This window comes from Sinocyclocheilus grahami, unplaced genomic scaffold (genome assembly GCF_001515645.1).
Source record: "Sinocyclocheilus grahami isolate Dianchi unplaced genomic scaffold, SAMN03320097.WGS_v1.1 scaffold230.1, whole genome shotgun sequence".
NCBI lineage: Eukaryota > Metazoa > Chordata > Actinopteri > Cypriniformes > Cyprinidae > Sinocyclocheilus > Sinocyclocheilus grahami.
The window spans coordinates 147,525-166,092 of record NW_015505409.1 but is presented as its reverse complement, the minus strand read 5'-3'; the positions used below and the strand labels follow the sequence as shown (position 1 = coordinate 166,092).

The 18,568-nt window shown below is 39.3% G+C and overlaps 2 protein-coding genes across 5 annotated transcripts; one reads left to right on the top strand and one right to left on the bottom strand.

Moving 5' to 3' along the window:
* Positions 1–10: 10 nt before the first annotated feature.
* On the bottom strand, positions 11–10,060 carry LOC107597227 (protein FAM76B-like). 3 transcript variants are annotated; one of them, XM_016288182.1, is made up of 11 exons: positions 9,957–10,060; positions 9,603–9,720; positions 6,139–6,203; positions 6,004–6,058; positions 5,755–5,910; positions 4,220–4,398; positions 4,050–4,100; positions 3,843–3,905; positions 3,598–3,733; positions 1,642–1,743; positions 11–723 (listed from the first exon to the last, which is right to left on the bottom strand). In XM_016288182.1, the coding sequence occupies exons 2-11, from the start codon at positions 9,687–9,689 to the stop codon at positions 634–636; spliced, it is 984 nt and encodes a 327-aa protein (XP_016143668.1). In that variant the 5' UTR covers positions 9,690–9,720; positions 9,957–10,060; the 3' UTR covers positions 11–633. The 3 variants fall into 3 exon arrangements, with proteins under 3 accessions (XP_016143668.1, XP_016143671.1, XP_016143670.1); XM_016288185.1 differs by having other exon boundaries at positions 3,598–3,730; XM_016288184.1 differs by having other exon boundaries at positions 9,603–9,717.
* An 884-nt stretch (positions 10,061–10,944) lies between these two features.
* kat5a (K(lysine) acetyltransferase 5a) lies at positions 10,945–17,849 on the top strand. 2 transcript variants are annotated; one of them, XM_016288180.1, is made up of 15 exons: positions 10,945–11,019; positions 11,131–11,197; positions 11,403–11,471; positions 11,584–11,720; positions 11,876–11,944; positions 12,745–12,918; positions 13,066–13,146; positions 14,995–15,057; positions 15,329–15,577; positions 15,938–16,027; positions 16,251–16,391; positions 16,529–16,622; positions 16,768–16,927; positions 17,011–17,092; positions 17,200–17,849. In XM_016288180.1, exons 1-15 carry the CDS (start codon positions 11,005–11,007, stop codon positions 17,332–17,334), a joined length of 1,626 nt encoding a protein of 541 aa, XP_016143666.1. In that variant the 5' UTR covers positions 10,945–11,004; the 3' UTR covers positions 17,335–17,849. The 2 variants fall into 2 exon arrangements, with proteins under 2 accessions (XP_016143666.1, XP_016143667.1); XM_016288181.1 differs by lacking the exon at positions 11,876–11,944.
* Positions 17,850–18,568: the final 719 nt, after the last annotated feature.

The window sequence follows — 18,568 nt, the reverse complement described above, 5'->3', positions numbered from 1 at the left end:
GGGGGGGGGGGGGGGGGGGGGCAGAGGGACATAGAGCCCTCACTCACTAAAACAGCAGTGGCTCATACAGGCCTGCAAAACTCATCTCTGAAATATCACTAATACAAAGCCAAAGCCAAAAGAGTAATCAATTAATATACAAATCCACACAGTTGACCAGGCAGTAAGACATGCAGTGATACAGTCTTTCCATGAGTGAGAGAGAAAGAGAGAGCAAAAGAGAAGCGAGCTTGAGAGATGAATTTAGCATCTATAAAAACTGTTCAGCATATCTGACACGTTCAATTCATAACATTTCCATACATTTGTTGACAGCTCTTCTGCTTCCATTCAATCAGTTTTCAGAAGTTCGGAAACGTTTTGCATATGAGATCTGAGGCTGGGTTCAGCCAGGGCTCCTGTAATGGCTCTATACAGTTAAATCGGTTTTGTAAATACATGTGATTACTAAAACCGCTGAAAACAGCTAAAGAAAATAAAACAATTATAATAATACATTGAGATTTTTGCATATGTGACATCATCAGAATAATAAAACAACACACAGATAATCTGTGAGCAATGGAGGGTGAAGCTTCCTCACAGTAATGACGCATCGGGGCAAGGGGTCATTGTTATGGCATGAGGTCATTGCTATGGTAACAGCAGTGAACTGCTACTGCGGTCAAACTTCTTGCCTTTCGAGAGTGCAGCCACTTGTTTCATCAATTCCCTGTTCTTCGCCTGAGAGACGAACACAAACAAAACCACAGCTGGTGAACACTACAGTTTAAAAGTTCGCACACAGTAAGAATTGTTTTAAAAAGAAATATCTACTAACTACTGCAAGGATGCATGAAATTGATCACGGTTGAATGGATACATTTCAAACAAATGCTAACTTTCTATTCATCAAAGAACCAAAAAGTATTATGGCTTCCACAAACACATTAAGCAGCATAGCCATTTATAAAATGTTTCTTAAGCAGCAAATTAGAATGATTTCTGGAGGAGGAGGTGATACTGAAGGCTAAAGTAATGATGCTGAAAATTCAGCTCACAGGAATAAATTACATGTTAAAATTAAAAAGTTATTTAAAATCGTACTATCATTTCACACTATTAGTAGGCTAATTGTACTGTATATTTGATAAATGCAGCCTTAGTGAGCATAGAAGACTTCCTTCAAAAACACCAAAAACTAATCTTACCAACCCCAAACTTAAATGGATAGTTTACACAAATGAAAATTCTGTCATTAATTACTCACCCTCGTGTTGTTCCAAACCTGTAAGACCTTCGTTCATCTTTGAAACACAAATTAAGATATTTTTTATGAAATCCGAAAGCTTTCTGACCCTCTGCGCACAGTAAAAAGTATTCTCGTAGCTTCATAAAATTAAAGTTGAACCACTGATGTCTCATGGACTATTTTACTGATGTCTTTACTACGTTTCTGGGTCTAGGAACACTTCAGCTGCTGTCTATGAAGGGTCAGAGCTCTCAGATTTTATTAAAAAATATCTTAATTTGTGTTCCAAAGATGAACGGTTGTCTTACGGGTTTGGAACGTAATGAGGGCGAGTAATTAATGACAGAATTTTCATTTTTGGGTGAACTATCCCTATAAGAATAAATTTCTCAAAGTGCACTGTGTAAGACCTGTTGCTGCTCCATGGCCTCTTTGTGTGCTTTCTCCATGTTGTTCATCTTCACCCGCATATTTGACTCCTGATACTGAAAGTCTGCCTTCAGCTCCGTCAGCTGAAACAGTAAACAAACTTATGAAATTATCTTTTCAAAATATTCAAGAACAGAAGCCATTTTTCCAAAGTTGTGTGCTGTGATATCATCTATGGCAGTGAACCGGTTTCCCTTGCGTTTCATTACCAAACAAACCAACACAGAAACATTTCTAAACAAATGAACAACTATAAAAAGCCTCTAGAGGAGGACTCCAGACTATTTTTACTAGCACTGTAGCCCCTCGCTGAAAAGGTTTAGGAGCACAAGCAGAAAATTTAGGGGCACACCTTAAATCAGCCCGCAATGCAATTCACATATTTCCCCCATTTTAACTGTATTACTGACAAGTGCTTTGATAATAAATACTTAACTCATAGAGATTACAATGTGCAGTATTCTTTTAATTTCAGAGAGATATGACAAATATATATGATACAATTACTATGGTTTTGCATTAAGATGTGCAGTTACTAATAATATTACATGTTCATTTCATGCTTATACACATTTGACAGTAAAGCACCAAGCTTGAGTTGGGAAGCTTACAAAGTGATTATTTGTGATTTAGTCCCAAATTGAAGAAAAGTTTGTTTTTCAAAGCACTTTGTGCCGTTTTTTTACTTCATACACAAAAAAAAAAAAAAAAAGAGTGAAACTCTGACAAAATCTGATTTCTTGATGATTTGAGATTTTATAATAGTGATTTTATAATTTCAAAATATAAATTAATGTCTAATAAGCCAATAAGTGCTCCTCTGCTGGCATCTACAGGTTATAATGGTGATTTGATGTATTTTTTTATATAAGCGTTTGTTCACCACCACAGTATATTTTGGTCATCCCATTGAAAATAACATTCAAATTGGATCATTTAGGAGCTTTAAAGTGCTGGAAACAGTTGTGTGAAATGCTTGTAATCATTGAAAATTGCTTGAATTTCTCTCTCAAAAGGCTGTACAAACCTTGAAATGAATAATGTAATAACATTCGACTATTTCTGCCATAACACCATGGTTATAGACAGCGTTACTACGTCTGGTTTTCTACATCAGCGCGGTCTGATCCGTTTATAACAGATTTCTGTGCAGAATTTGAATGCTTCAGTAAATCTCGCAGCAACTTTTATTAATTCTGCAGTGAATTCAAATGCTTCTCACTGGATGTCGCAGCACTGTGCAGTAACAGTGTCGCAAAATCAACTTTGGTTCCCGAGTAAAGCTGTTCTGAGCTCGGACCAGTTTGTTTGTGTCACGGTCCGGGCTGCACAGCTCAAATGAGTAGCGGGGTTTTGTTACGCTTTTGTTTCGTTTGCCGTTTTATGTTTCTCATATGCGACAGAAATGGCAACGTGAGTTGAACAGCGCGGTCGCACAATTTACTCGCACCAGCAGAAAAATGGTCTTGGTTGCAGTCTGGAGCCCTGCTCTAGAGAATTTTTCTCCATTTTATTTTAAAAATTAAAACATTTTCGCTCCATGAGTTGGAATTTGTACTGAAATGGCCACACTGCATAGAAAGCTAAACTGGAATACACCACATTTGCCCTACAAACGCAAATTCACTGAATTCAATTAAATCTTTATCTTTACATATAGACTTCTAGTAACAGCTCAAACATTTGAGCATAATCATCACCTCCGGCAGCAAATGGACTGTGATGTGGGCGGCTGGCTGATCAGACAACAGGATGGTGCTCAGAGATACAAGTCTATTTGAATATGTTAATGAGTTTTTCCTTTCTGAAAATATGAGGACTGTCACATGATTCTGATTCAGTGACTCATACTTGTAGCCCGAAAGAGCTGTAGCTACAAAATGGGAACATTTCATGTGCAAGCGGCACCAAAGCCAGGAAGTAACATCAGAAGTTACCTTCCTGTCTTTCTCAAGGATGGTCTGGTCTCTCTGCTGGAGCATGCGCTTCAATGACATCACTTCCTCTTTCAGCTGACTAATCAAGATAAAGTTATCCGTGCCTCCAGAATCCATTGACTGAGTGATTGAACTACTGGAGGGGAAAAAAAGAAATGTGTTTAACATTTAAGGAGAGAATGTGACAGCCTGCCTGGAAGGCCAGAGACAGACAGATAGAGACGATTACAGTGAGAAGTAATTACCTGTCTCCATTGGATGGCTTTGTCTCTAGTTTGGGTTTTTTCTTTGGCGTTTCCTTCTGAATGCTGCACAAGAGAAACTAATTAGAGTCAATACATCTCAACACAATGTAAAATAACACACTGATCATCCTAAATATTAAACTGTAGTCGAATACAAACTGCATGCCTCCAGTTACTATGCATGTAAAAAAAAAAGACACATCTCACCTCTGCTTCCACAGTCCCTGATCCTGCTCTGGACTTAAAGTACCACTTATTCTGTAACACATACACAGGACAACAGTTTTTCAAGGATTTCCAATAAACAAATTTGTATTCTTGTGACTGGACGCTGATGCACGTTTGTATGTGTATTATATTATTATTATATTGCTTACTTGTGATGCGAACTTCCATGTCTGTGGTGCTGATGATTATGATGGTGTCTCTGATGTTCCTTCTCGCTGAGGGAAGAGTTAGAGTGGGAAGAGCCAAGGCCTTTCCGCTGCTCTTTTGTTTTCTGTAGAACACGACGATATGACAGTGTGCAGAGCCAACACAAGAGCTTCCCATCCACCTGGAGAAAAATAGAATTGACATCTGCATTAAGTGTGCTCAGCCTTATTTTAGTACGGTTTATATAATATTATAGCATTTCATATTTTGAATGTTTGAACTTTTTTTGAACTCTTATTTTCTCTTATTTCATCAAAATAATTATTCAGTTTTCATATTCATTTTAGTTGAACATTTTTGTAATAATTTTGCAGTGGTTCTATATATTTTTTTATTTTAATTGTAATAAATCTTTATTTATTTTTATTTCAGTTTTAGTACTTCACCATTTCCAAGGCAACATTTCTTTTTTCATGTTTTAATTGAATGTGTATTTTAGTGTTAAAGTATAATATAATAGTGTTAGTTAGAAATAACACTGCAGGTGCTCTCGCACCTGCTGTACACTTGGTTTGCATTTTGTGATGATGCATAAACACCTCTGACATTAGAGAATGAATATTTGTTAACAGTATGTAAAGGGATAGTTCATCCAAAAACAAAAACTCTGTCATCATTTACTCATCCTCAAGTTGTTCCAAACCTATAGGAGTTTCTTTCTTCTGTTGAACACAAAAGAAAATATTTTGAGAATGCTGGTTAACCGTTGCGGTAGCCATTGACTTCCATAGTGTGGAAAAAAATAAATGGCTACCAGCAATTGTTTGGTTACCAACATTCTTCAAAATATCTTCTTTTGTTTGGAATAACTTGCGGTTATGTAAATGACAATTTAAATTTTTATCCCCGTGTTTATTTTAGATTTTCAGCACTGTCATTTTCATTTCTCCTATTATAATTGTAAATCAAAACTAAGAATAGTGCTGAATGAAAAAAGAAAAAAAAAAGTGCTATCTTGGTTGCTAGCATAAAGTCAAAGTGTACCATCTACATGGATCTTTGAAAGGTGAAGTGAATTTCTGCACCACTAGCATCACCAAATGGATTTGCAAAATTAATGAATGATGTTTTCAAACAGGTTGACTTTTTTTAAAAATTACACCACCTCAGAGATAAAATGGCAACCGTTTCCATGTATATGCATCACAAAGTCCACCACACACTGCTGATAATAAATGTGTAAAGCTGCCTGATCAGTTATTAGTGGGAGGAGTGGTTCAGCTCTGTGTTGTGCTTGTGCCTAAACCAACAGCAGTTTTGTGCAACATGTCCGGTAATTAATGCCAGACATGATTGAGCGCTTGACGCTGAACAGAGATCTATAAGCTCATGCTTTCAATGTGCTGAAATCTGTAAACAGTGACTGTCCAATCTGTCAGAGCGGAGTGAATCACATCACACCACACACATGCAGCGTGAGAGAACACAGCCAGTGTGTGTGGATGAGTAATAAGAACATGCATGTGCGATTGGTCACCTTTCTCCTTCCCTCGTCCTTCCTGTCGAAGGCACACTGCTGCTTGCACTGTTCGCAGGTCTGTGGAGGGCCATACTTCTTCTCAGAGTTGGTGCAGCGCTGACATTTGGTCCCAATGAATGCAGCAATAATGTTACAGTACTGACATGGCTTCGGCTGGGGGAAAAAAAAAGGAGAAAAAGATATGTTAGTGCACACATCTGTGGGATTTCCAGTCATTTAAACATATACACTCTCAAGTGAACTTACCGTCCCAAACTGTTTGACATTCTGTGCGCATTTCTTACAGATAGTGTTGGTTTTGCTGAAAAAAGTAAAGTTTTTCATTAGCACAGAAATGGAGAAATAATCATTTTCCACAGCCTGGTTGTGTGACTGTCTTACCTCTCCTGCTGAAACTCTGACCTGCAGAAGGTGCATTTCACTATAGGGTGCGCGATCCGACACTCCTGCAAGGAAAAAAACAATCAATGGTACAGGTACGCTATAAACTTTAAATGTGCTTTAAAATTCTTCACGCCCGATGTTTAGATGTTTATTAATTTGGTCACCACTGTACACGGAACAAGTATTTTCACCAGCTAAAAAATGGTTAAGTCATGTTTTCACTGTAGTGTTTCAGTAGGTCATATCAGTTTACATTTCCAAACGTTCATTTTGCCATTAATTGTAATAATCCAGTGAGATTTTTGTCTGACAACAGCCAGTGCTCCACACAGAGGTCTGATCTCATGCAGTCTGTCTGGAATGACTTGAAGAAACAGAACAAACTGAAAGAGACTAAATCCAGAAGAACTGTGGCAATGTCTCCAAGATTATGTTTCTAATGGCCCTTTTCCACTGCATGGTACGGCACGGTACGGTTCACTTTTGGGGGGTTTTCCACTGGGTACAGTACCTGGTACTTTTTTTTGTACCGCCTCGGTTGAGGTTCCAAGTGAACCGTACCGTTACCAAAACATGCCGTGTAAACTCTGATCACGGATTGGCCAGAGAGAATCGTCACTACCTGCGTCACTGAACTTGCGACACAAACACAACAGAACCGCTAGATTTAAATCAGCACAGCCAGCGAAGGATCGAACGCAACTGTTTTGAGCCCAAAAGTGGCTGTTTTGTTGTCTGTTGAGGAAGTACAGACGTTCCTCTCGTTGATAGCAGAGGAGCGGATCCAGCGAGAGCTTGATGGGGCGACGCGGAATGAAAACATTTTTCAGGAGTCGCGGCAATAGAGGAGGCGCAACTATAACCACATGTGAATAATCCTGCCCACTCTAAAGCAGTACTGAACTGCAGTGGAAATGCAAACCGAGCCGTACCGTACTGAGCCGTGCCGAGTCGTACCACGCAGTGGAAAAGCGCCAAAAGACACTTGAGCGAGTTGTGTTCAACCATCTCTCTATGTTCCTTGCACAGAACAACCTCCTGGACAACAACCAATCTGGCTTCAAAAGCAGCCACTCAACTGAGACTGCCCTGCTCTCGGTTACTGAAACCCTAAGACTGGCAAGAGCAGCTTCCAAATCCTCAGTACTCATCTTGCTGGCTCGGTCTGCTGCTTTTGACACAGTTAATCACCAGATCCTCCTGTCCACCCTCATGAAGATGGGCGTCTCAGGATCCACACTCCAATGGTTCAAGTCTTACCTCTCAGGTAGGTCTTTCAGGGTGTCTTGCTACTGGGGTTCCTCAAGGCTCAGTGCTTGGACCGCTTCTCTTCACCATCTACATGTCATCATTAGGATCTGTCATTCAGAAGCATGGCTTTTATCATCACTGCTATGCTGATGACACTCAACTCTACTTCTCATTCCAACCAGATGATCCAACGGTAGCTGGTCACATTGCAGCCTGTCTGAGAGACATTTCTAGCTGGATGAAGGACCATCACCTTCAACTCAACCTTGCTAAGACAGAACTGCTAGTGGTCTCAGCCAACCCAGCACTTCATCACAACCTCTCTATACAGCTGGGTTCGTCAACCATAACTCCTTCCAGGACAGCCAGGAACCTTGGAGTTGTGATCAATGATCAGTTAAGCTTCACAAACCATATTGCTACAACGGCCCGGTCCTGCAGATTTGCCTTGTACAACATTAGGAAGATTAGACCCTTCCTACCAGAGCAAGCTGCACAACTCCTTGTCCAAGCTCTTCTTCTCTCCAGACTGGACTATTGTAATGCTCTCTTGGCGGGCCTTCCCGCATGTACTATCAAGCCTCTGCAACTGATCCAGAATGCAGAAGCGAGAGTGGTCTTTAACGAGCCGAAAAAAGCTCACATTACACCTCTCTTCATCAATTTACACTAGCTACCAGTAGCTGCTCGCATCAAATTCAAGGTACTGATGTTTGCCTACAAGACAACAACTGGCGCCGCACCAATACACCTAAACTCGCTAGTTCAAATTTATGCGCCCTCCAGAAGCTTGCATTCTGCAAGAGAACGACACCTTGTGGTGCCATCCCAAAGAGGCACAAAATCACTATCACGGACCTTTTCCTGGACCGTGCCCAGCTGATAACGAGCCGAAAAAAGCTCACATTACACCTCTCTTCATCAATTTACACTAGCTACCAGTAGCTGCTCGCATCAAATTCAAGGTACTGATGTTTGCCTACAAGACAACAACTGGCGCCGCACCAATACACCTAAACTCGCTAGTTCAAATTTATGCGCCCTCCAGAAGCTTGCATTCTGCAAGAGAACGACACCTTGTGGTGCCATCCCAAAGAGGCACAAAATCACTATCACGGACCTTTTCCTGGACCGTGCCCAGCTGATGGAATGACCTCCCTATCTCAATTCGAACAGCTGAGTCTTTGGCCATTTTCAAAAAACGTCTAAAGACATCTTTTTCGCCAGCACCTGACAAACTAATACTAGCACTTACCTATTCTATTCCATTCTATTAAAAGAAGAAAACAAAAACTAGCTATGTGTACTGTGAAAGACTAACTGAGACTTGTCACAGCACTTGCATACTGTTGCTCTCTTGTTGCTTCTATTGTTCTCCTCATTTGTAAGTCGCTTTGGATAAAAGCGTCTGCTAAATGATTAAATGTAAATGTAAGATGCTTCAAGAGACCTACCTGCAAAGCTACCTGAAAAAACTATGAGCAAGTGCACCAAGGGCAAAAGCCGCTTTAAACGCAAAGGACGATCACACCAAACGTTGATTTCATTTAGTTTATAGAAGTTAACTGATAAAAGAAAATCTATTTATGACATTATTTTTGGCAGCATCCTCATTTTACAGCAATTTTTTTTTTTTGCCTAAAACTTTTAACAGTACTGTAGCTTTGCAGGTAGGTTTCTTAAAGCATCTTGGAGACATTGCCACAGCTCGTCTGGATTTAGTTTGTCTCCATTTGTTCTGTTTCTACATGTCATTGCAGGCAGACTGCATGACGATGAGATCAGACCTCTGTGTGGAGCACTGGCTGTTGTCAGACTCCTTGTGCAAACGAAAATCTCACTGGATTATTACAATTAATGGCAAAATGAATGTTTAGAAATGCAAACTGATATTACTTACTGACACACTACAGCAAAAGATAGAAATAACCGACTTAAAACCATTTTTAGCTGGTGAAAATACTAATACTAGGCCACCACTGTATGTAGATGTATATAAACAGGTCGCAAAGAATAACAAGGCCAGTGCAGCTTAGTACAATTACAATGTCATGTATGACTGGTGGACTCTATCGTAAAGACAGCAGTGGTGTTTTAGCTTTAACAATGTCTAAATGCTTCTGCTGTTCACAGTTGACGCTTACACAGCTCTCTGCACACACACTTTTACCCCAGACTCATGTAAACAGTACGTGCATGTGCGCGCTCACCTTGCAGAGCTGCTGGCCCTGCGACAACTCCTCGAACGGGAACCGCTGGTTACACTTGGTGCAGGCGTACAGGGCCGATGTGGCCATCACCAACCCCACAAACACACACTTACCGCTACTGATAAAATATAAATACACTTAACGCGCAGACGACCTTTAACACATACGTTAAGGTGAGACCTGAGCAGATTCAATGCCAATTAAAACTGCACTTAATCCCGATAAATAAAATGGATCCAACCATCTAAAACTGCTCTGCGAACACTACTATAAAAACATCAGTGGCTTAACCTCATGATTAAAAACTACATATAAACTGATATATCGCTATACGTGAAAAGAATTACTAAAAACCTGATTTCATTTCTCGGTTTTTCGGCTCCTGGTGAGAATTTCTGCTTTCTCCTTTTTGTATCTTAAGTCGACGCACGAACCGGATGCGCCTTGTGACTACAAAGGAAAGATTCTACAGCCAATCAGATGCCAGCGTCGATGGGCGGGAAGAACGGGTTTGAAAAATCAGCACCAATCAAAGAGCTCGTTCCGCCTCATTAAAAAACTACGTATTGTTTTCGGTGTAACGTGTTTGTGATGTAAAGATCTCACCCTTTCTTGTGCAATGTGCATTCTTTCTAGAGAAACTGGCAACTGTGAGGGGCTCCATTATGGCTCAGACAGGAAATCAGAATGTTCTCTGTAGACTCTAGACAGCAAAACTAAACATAAAAGGTGACAGAACGGTAGAGTACCTAGTTGTAACCTAGAAACAATTTGAGTAATTGTATAATTAATTCGAATTACAGTGGGGATATTTACGGAATATTTAATATGATTACTAGTGATTTCCAGCAGCATAATCCCTTAAATTACTTAGAGCTGTAGATAGCACTGAAGATGAACAAGGAAAAAATAAAAGAATTTCAGCAGGTTCCAATAAATACCAACAAAAATAGTTAAATAACACAATTATACACCTTTTTCATAAAAAATAATAATAAGTACGTTCTTGCCTAGTTAAAGGTACTCTGCTCACTGTGCATTAAGTATTGACTTTATTGGCTCTTACATGAACCAGATACATCCAAACAATCTGTAATAGAATATCTGTTATTTTTAATTTTCCTTACTTAATCTTTCAATTATCGGACATTTGACAGTAAATAAGCATATAAGACCATACGTTTTAATAAAGATTTTCATCTAAATGTCGAATTTAGCTCATCAGCATTTTGATCGCAGCATTTTTTTTTTGTAAATGACACAAACAAGGATTTAAATTCCCATATAAATACTGTAGAAAGAAAAAAAAAGATAGCCTGCCTTATTGCTAAAATAATTTGATCAGTTATAGTTAGCGCGAAATAAACGCGACTGCTGTAGCGCACTCTTCTGATAAAAAAAGATGGCGGATCACTCGGTGGGTAATGGATAGACGGTTGTTTTCTATGTGGTCTTGGTGGCGATTTAAATGAAATTTGCTCGGTCTGTGTTGGTCGATGTCATTTACAATTGCGTTATGTCCTCGTAGGTTGAGATTACCGAGGGCTGTCGACTTCCCGTGCTGCGAAAAAATCAAGAACATGAAGACGAATGGCGTAAGTATCAGACTGACAGCTGCGTATATAATGTACACAATAACACTAGCAGCTCCTCTGCCTTACATGTCAGTGCTCATGTATACAAAAACAGCTACATGCGAATAGCAGTATAATACTATATATCTATATTTTTATATGTAGATATTTACGGATTTAATGGTTTGTTTGTCCAAAAGTAATTTATAATTTCGTCCCTTCGTAGCTTTGGCTGAAATTCTCAGTGTTAAAGACATCTCTGGAAAAAAGCTCTATTATGTCCACTATATTGACTGTGAGTATTAATTATTAGCTTTGGTCACTTACCTCATTTTTTTGCCTTCAGAGTGTGAATGATTCCATATTGAGCTTTTAGTTTCAATTTGTTGTTGTTGTTTTTTTGGAAGTCAATAAGCGCCTGGATGAATGGGTTACTCCAGACCGACTGGATATTAAGAAGCTCCAATTTCCCAAGAAGGAGGCAAAGACTCCTATGAAGAATGGGCTGCCTGGGTCTCGCCCAAGCTCTCCAGAGAGAGACGTGGTAAGAGAATCTATTCTGTACCCTGTGGCTCTAGATGTAGAAACAACACTGCCCCAGGTCAGTGGCAAAAATATACAGTATATCATACACAGCTGTTTTCAGGTCTGCATGCTGTTCCGTCCGTTTATCATCTCTCACTTTCTGTTCAAATTTAGAAGAAGAGTCTAGATCTCCATGTTCAGTCTGCTTCAGCTACTTCAAGAGGCAAAACCCTCCCCACACCGGTACAGAAGATCCCTGCCCGTTCTTTTTTTGCCAGTCAATCTGTACAGAAAGAGTTTATGATGAACGAGCTGAATTAAAGACTCATTTGAATAAGCTCATTATACACTTTTCAAAGTGTGAGGGATGCAGTTTTTGCCTCATCTCGATTTAAACGGCAGATAGCAGTACAATGTACATCTAAAATACTAGATACATTTTTAGTATTTATTACACGGGGAACTGAAAAAATATGTTTTGTTACTCCTAAAGCAAATCTATTCATTTTCTGTATGTTAAAGGTGACATATCATGAAAATCTGACTTTTCCAGGTTTTACGTGCTATAATCAGGTCCCCGGTGCATCTACCAACCAAGAAAACGTGATAAAGATTAACCCAGTAACTTTGTTTTGGTAAGCCATTTTTTGCAAGCGTCTAAGAAAACGAGCGCGTCAGATTTCAAGCGTTGGTGACGTGGCAAAGGGATCTCATTATAATATTACCACCCTAATAGGCATTTTTAAAATGATAGAATAAATGATCTGTGGAGTATTTTGAGCTGAAACTTCACAGACACATTCTGGGGACACCAGAGACTTATATTACATATTGTAAAAAGGGGCATAATATGTCTCCTTTAAAGCTCAACCAGACCCCATCAATCAGAACATTCTCATTACTCGTTAGTCTTTATTTGTTTTCATGAGGTAAGTGGCAGAAGGTCACTCATGGTTTTGTTGTTAGGTATGATGGATTTTAGTACATTTTAAAGAATCTATGCAGAGAAAAAAAGTAGCTGTTGTTTCTGTTTGATCTTACAGAAAAGGAAAGCAGAGTCAGTCTCTTTGGCAACACAAGTGACCGCAGCGACTCCAGTGCCTTCACTTCCTGGTTCTGCGGAAGCTAGTCAGGCCTCTGTCTATCCAGCAATGAGAGATTCCTCTTTCAGCATTAAATCCAGAGACGAGCATGAACAACTCACCTCTCTTACCACAGTAAGAAATGACTGTATTTGAAACAATTCAAGAATAGTTTGTGTCTTCTTACGTAATATTTCATACAAATTATTGAATTTAAATTTAATAAATGTTAGGTATAAAGAAGTTTCTTTCTTTATCGCCTCTGCTCCTTCCTCCTGGAAGAACGGCACATCATCCATCCAGCGTCATCTCATTCCTCCTCAGCCTGGGAGAAAAAGAAAAAGTTGTGGAGGGACAGATGAGGTATGTCCTGCAGCAAAAAATGCTCATTCTCAAAAAATATATATATTTATCAAGATGATGGTGCTGTAAAATATTCAGCATCTGTTAAAAGTCTGATTGTGATGTTTTAGGGCACTTCTTTTCTGTATATTTTATGATGGTACTTTAATTTAACAATAGTACTATTGTTATAAGTGAAATACTGTGTTATACAAATTCTGTACAGTAACAGTGCCTTGCGAAAATATTCATACCCCTTCATTTTTTTCACATTTTGTTAAGATGCTGCCTTATGTTAAACTGCTTTAAATTACTTTTTTCCCACATCAATCTACACTCCATACACCATAATGGTAAAGCAAAAAACAGGTTTTTAACATCTTTGCAAATTTATTAAAAATAAAAAACTTAAATGATTCCATTGCATAAGTATTCATATCTGGAACAGTTGAAATTTAGCTCAGGAGCATTCAAATTGCTTGTAGATGTTACTACACTTCGAGTGAAGTTAACCTGTAGCAAATTAAATTGAATGGGTATGATTTGGAAAGGCACACACATCTTAATAAAAGGTTTAACAGCTGATAATGCTTATCAGAGCAAAAACCAAGCCCTGAGGTCAAAAGAACTGCCTGTAGAGCTCAGAAACAGGTTTGTGTCAAGCCACACATCTGGGGAAGATTTCAGAAAAAAAATCTGCTTCATTGAAGGGTCACAGAAGCATGTAGTCTCTGTTACCCTTAATGGAAGAAGTTTGAAACAACCAGGACTCTTCCTAGAGCTGGCCTCCTGGCCAAACTGAGAAATTGATGGAAAAGGGTCTTGGTTAGAGTGGTGACCAAGACCATGATGGTCACTCTAGTTGAGCTCCATGATCATATGTGGAGATGGGAGAAATCTAGAGAAGGACAAATATCACTGCAACACTCCACCGATATGGGCTTTAAGTCGGAGTGGCCAGACTCAATCTTCTCCTCAGTGAAGACACATGAAAACACACTTGGATTTTGCATAAAAACCCCTAAAGGACTCTCAGACTCTGAGAAACAAGAGTCTCTGGTCTGATGAACCTCAATTCCAAGCATCATGTTTGAAGGAAACCAGGCACTGCTCATCACCTGAAGAGTACCACCCCAAAAGTAAAGTGTTGTGTAAAGCCCCTCATGCTGTGGGGCTGTTTTTCAGTGGCAGGGACCGAGGGACTCGTCAGAGTAGAAGATAAGCTCAATGCACCAAAATATTGAGTTAGCCTTAATGAAAACCCAGTCCAGAGCATTCAGAACCTCAGACTGGGCAGAAGGTTCACCTTCCAACAGGACAATGAACCTAAGCACACAGCAGTGGCCCAGCCAGAGCATGAGCTTGAACCCAATCAAATAATTCTGGAGAAACTTGAAAATGTGCATTTGCTCCCATCCAACCTGACAGAGCTTGAGAAGTGAAGAGGTGAGGAGAAGAATGTCAGATAATTGCCAAATGATGATGATCAAAGTATGAATACTTACGCAATGTACTTTTTAATTTTTTTTAATTTTTAATAAATTTACGAAGTTGTGACAATTCTGTTTTTGCTTTGTAAGTATGGTGTATGGAGTGTAGATTGATGTGGGGAAAAAGTAATTTAAAGCAGTTTAACACAAGGCAGCAACATAATAAAATGTGAAAAAAATGAATGGGGTATGAATACTTTCGCAAGGCACTGTATATTAAACAATACTGACTACTAGTAAGAGCTGAGTGAGAACTGGGTTCCAACCAAAACCAAATCATTAAAATATTTTCCACTGAGATTTTGCTTTCTGCTCTTCTATGGCTTACCTTCTTCCATTCAAATTTCCCAAAGCTTTGCAACCCCTTATGTTTTTCTAGATGGTAAAGATGTTCCAGAATAACAGCCCTCGCTGCTCTACCGTCTATTTGCTGCCAGGAGAGGTCCGGCTCATTTACTTCCCATTGCTTTTTCTATGGTTTGAGTATCTTGTCTGAATGGAGGCTTAGGGTTGTGAAAGAATCAGATTCTAAACAGAATGGATTCTAATAGTAATAAAATCCATTGCACTAAATACATAAATATATATTTTTGTAAAGAAATCAGGTAAACCTGACATGAAAAAAATCCCATTTTTTAAATATGAAGCACAGTCACCGTCTTCATGTATTGATGTTTCATACTATTCTCTCTGACTCTACTCTCTGGTCTCAGGACTCTCAGGACAGTTCAGATGGAATCCCATCTGCCCCGCGCATGACCGGTAGCTTGGTGTCCGACCGCAGTCATGATGACATTGTGACACGAATGAAGAACATAGACTGTATTGAGCTGGGCCGGCACAGACTGAAGCCTTGGTACTTCTCTCCATACCCACAGGAGCTCACCTCTCTGCCCATTCTCTACCTCTGTGAATTCTGCCTCAAATACCTCAAGAGCCTCAAATGTCTCCAAAGACACTTGGTAAGAGTAGTTAGACAACTGTAGGCTTAAGGTGCATCACATTAGTGAAATTTTGCAGACATTTTTCATTGTCAATAGTGCAGCCATGCATAAAGTACACCACACACTGAAGTCACATTTAAATCGAGCAGCTTTCTGTTGGTCAATGTGGTGATTTTGCATAACCAGCTTTAACACCAGTGAAGTCTGCCTGGGGCACATTTCTACCCTCATGTAAAATTCTTGATTGCACAGATTCCCATTGAAATTTTGCAGTGGGAAATGTGACCACATCTTTAAATAGCTGTTACAGTTACACATATTGTGTATATAATTGTATAACATTTAATATAACTATTACTCCTCCTGTAACATTTACAGACGAAATGCAACCTGCGGCATCCACCAGGAAATGAGATATACCGCAAAGGAACCATCTCCTTTTTTGAAATAGATGGCAGAAAAAACAAGGTGTGTAATGAGACCGATGACAAAATTTGAGTTTTGATTAGTGCTTTAACACACATAATTCAAGAATGATGTTGTTAAAGTGGCTAAACGTAATCAAGAATATTTAAATGTTGCTGTTTGGACACTTCCTTTAATAGGGTCCAGTGCATGTGTTGTACTGCATGTACTATACATCTTTTGTGGTCTCTTAAAGGTCTTTTAAATCTTCTCTTTCACTACACAGGCATATTCCCAAAATTTGTGTTTACTGGCCAAATGCTTCCTGGACCATAAGACCCTGTACTACGACACCGATCCTTTCCTCTTCTATGTTATGACGGAGTATGACTCAAAGGGTTTCCATATAGTTGGCTACTTCTCAAAGGTATATTTGATCTCTGCTGGCATCTGTTTTTATGTTTTTTAATCCTTCAAACATTGCTTGTGCTGTATTTAAAATGAAAACCTCTTGGCTTCTTTGAGGCCACTGTATTAAATGTCTTTTTTCCTTGTTCATTAAAGGAGAAGGAATCAACAGAAGACTATAACGTGGCCTGTATCCTGACCTTGCCACCTTATCAGAGAAGAGGCTATGGCAAACTACTAATTGAGTTCAGTGAGTAATTTTACAGTTTTCACGACTTACCAAATTGCATTAGTCAAACAACATTTTTGCTCAATAATTTATGCCTCAAAGTTATTTAATGTGGTTAGACCTGAATGTTGTGGGCCTTGCTTAAAAAACACATCTTGTCTCCAAGGTTATGAGCTCTCAAAGGTGGAAGGAAAGACCGGCACCCCAGAGAAACCTCTGTCTGATTTGGGCCTGCTCTCGTACCGTTCATACTGGTCCCAGACCATTCTGGAGATACTCATGGACCTCAAATCAGAGAATGGAGAGCGGCCACAGATCACCATCAAGTATGTGCCCACTGTTTGTATTGTACTAAGGAAATACTTTATAGGCAGTTTTCTAGCAGTGTTCTTGCTTTTGATGCTCTTAGTGAAATTAGCGAGATCACAAGTGTCAAGAAAGAGGATGTGATATCAACTCTTCAATACCTCAACCTCATCAATTATTACAAGGTAAAAATAACACTTTCAATGAACACTTCTCAATTTAAGTTCTAAATCCGAATTACTTTGGGGTAGAAAAATTAGTCATTAGTCGGATTTGCTCTTCTCCATTGCAGGGTCAATATATCCTCACCTTGTCTGAGGACATAGTGGAAGGTCACGAGCGTGCCATGCAGAAACGCCACCTCCGCATTGATCCCAAATGCTTGCATTTCACTCCTAAAGACTGGAGCAAGAGGGGCAAGTGGTGAGGTACAAAGGAGGGCCGCTAGCTCACAGTTACAGACAGGATTTAAAACCAACAATGTAAATGGTCTTGTATTTATGTACTTTTATGGTTTTTATATAAAGCAAAATAATGAGCCACCTCAAAAATGTAACTAAATGTGATGTGTAAATAAACAGTCTGTTTGGGATTATTAACACGTTTTCGTAGTCACTAAAGATGAAAGATATAGGATTGCTTTATGCATTATCTGAAATATGTGATGCATTGCATGCATTTAATCTTTTAAATATTCAGTTACACAGTGTGTCATGGATACTCAGAAAGCAGCTTGACTACACAAAAAACAGCTCTAGCTCAATTATAACTAAACATCCCCACATGACTGAAACACGATCTATTGTCTAGATCCATATACTGCAGATATTTTATTGCTGTGGACGACTCCCAATTGAATCAGGGTCAACACATTTTATTTGTCAATAATGTTAATGTATAAGCAAACGTTAGATTATAGAGCATATCTATAACATGATTACAGTGTCAATTTCAAGTAAAGACAGAGCTTGCATGCAAAACCCTGAGGCTGAAAAACTGGCCTCAACTTCCCTCCGCATCAAGATGATGCAGGCAGAATCCCAGTGACATCACAATACTTTGGTCATGTGATGCTCAGGCACAGAGTTCTACTACATACAGCTCATACAGTACAAGCCCTAATATGCTACTAATATGTATTAGTGCTTTAATAGTCTTAATTAATGTATTAATATAATACTAGTATGAAACCGTTTTAGTGATTAAAAGCTTCTTCCATCCAGCCAGCTGGTAGCACTGCAGCGAGGTGAATGTTAGTGTGTGAATTTACATCAGTTGTGCATCACTGCAAGTAACATGAGAACCGTGTGACATGCTCACGCGGTGTGTGTGTGTGGGCATCTACATTCCTTAAAGCCTAAACAAAGGTCTGCACAGGTGTGATGGAGCGTGTGGGAGACCCCGCCCTCTCGGAGGATGACGAGGCCGTACGATTGGCTGCCTCGCGCTGCAGCTCTTCCACCCTCTTCTGAAGCTCTGCCCGTTTTGCTAGCAGCTCTTTGTAGCGCTGATGGACAGGCTCCTAAAATACATTTTTCATCAAACTGAGACTTTCAAACCAAACATAGACAGCACAAGCCATTAAAAAAAAAAAACATTATAAGTCCTTAAAATGATAACTAAAATGTCTGACGTTTTGTTGATGATTTACCCTAGTGAAT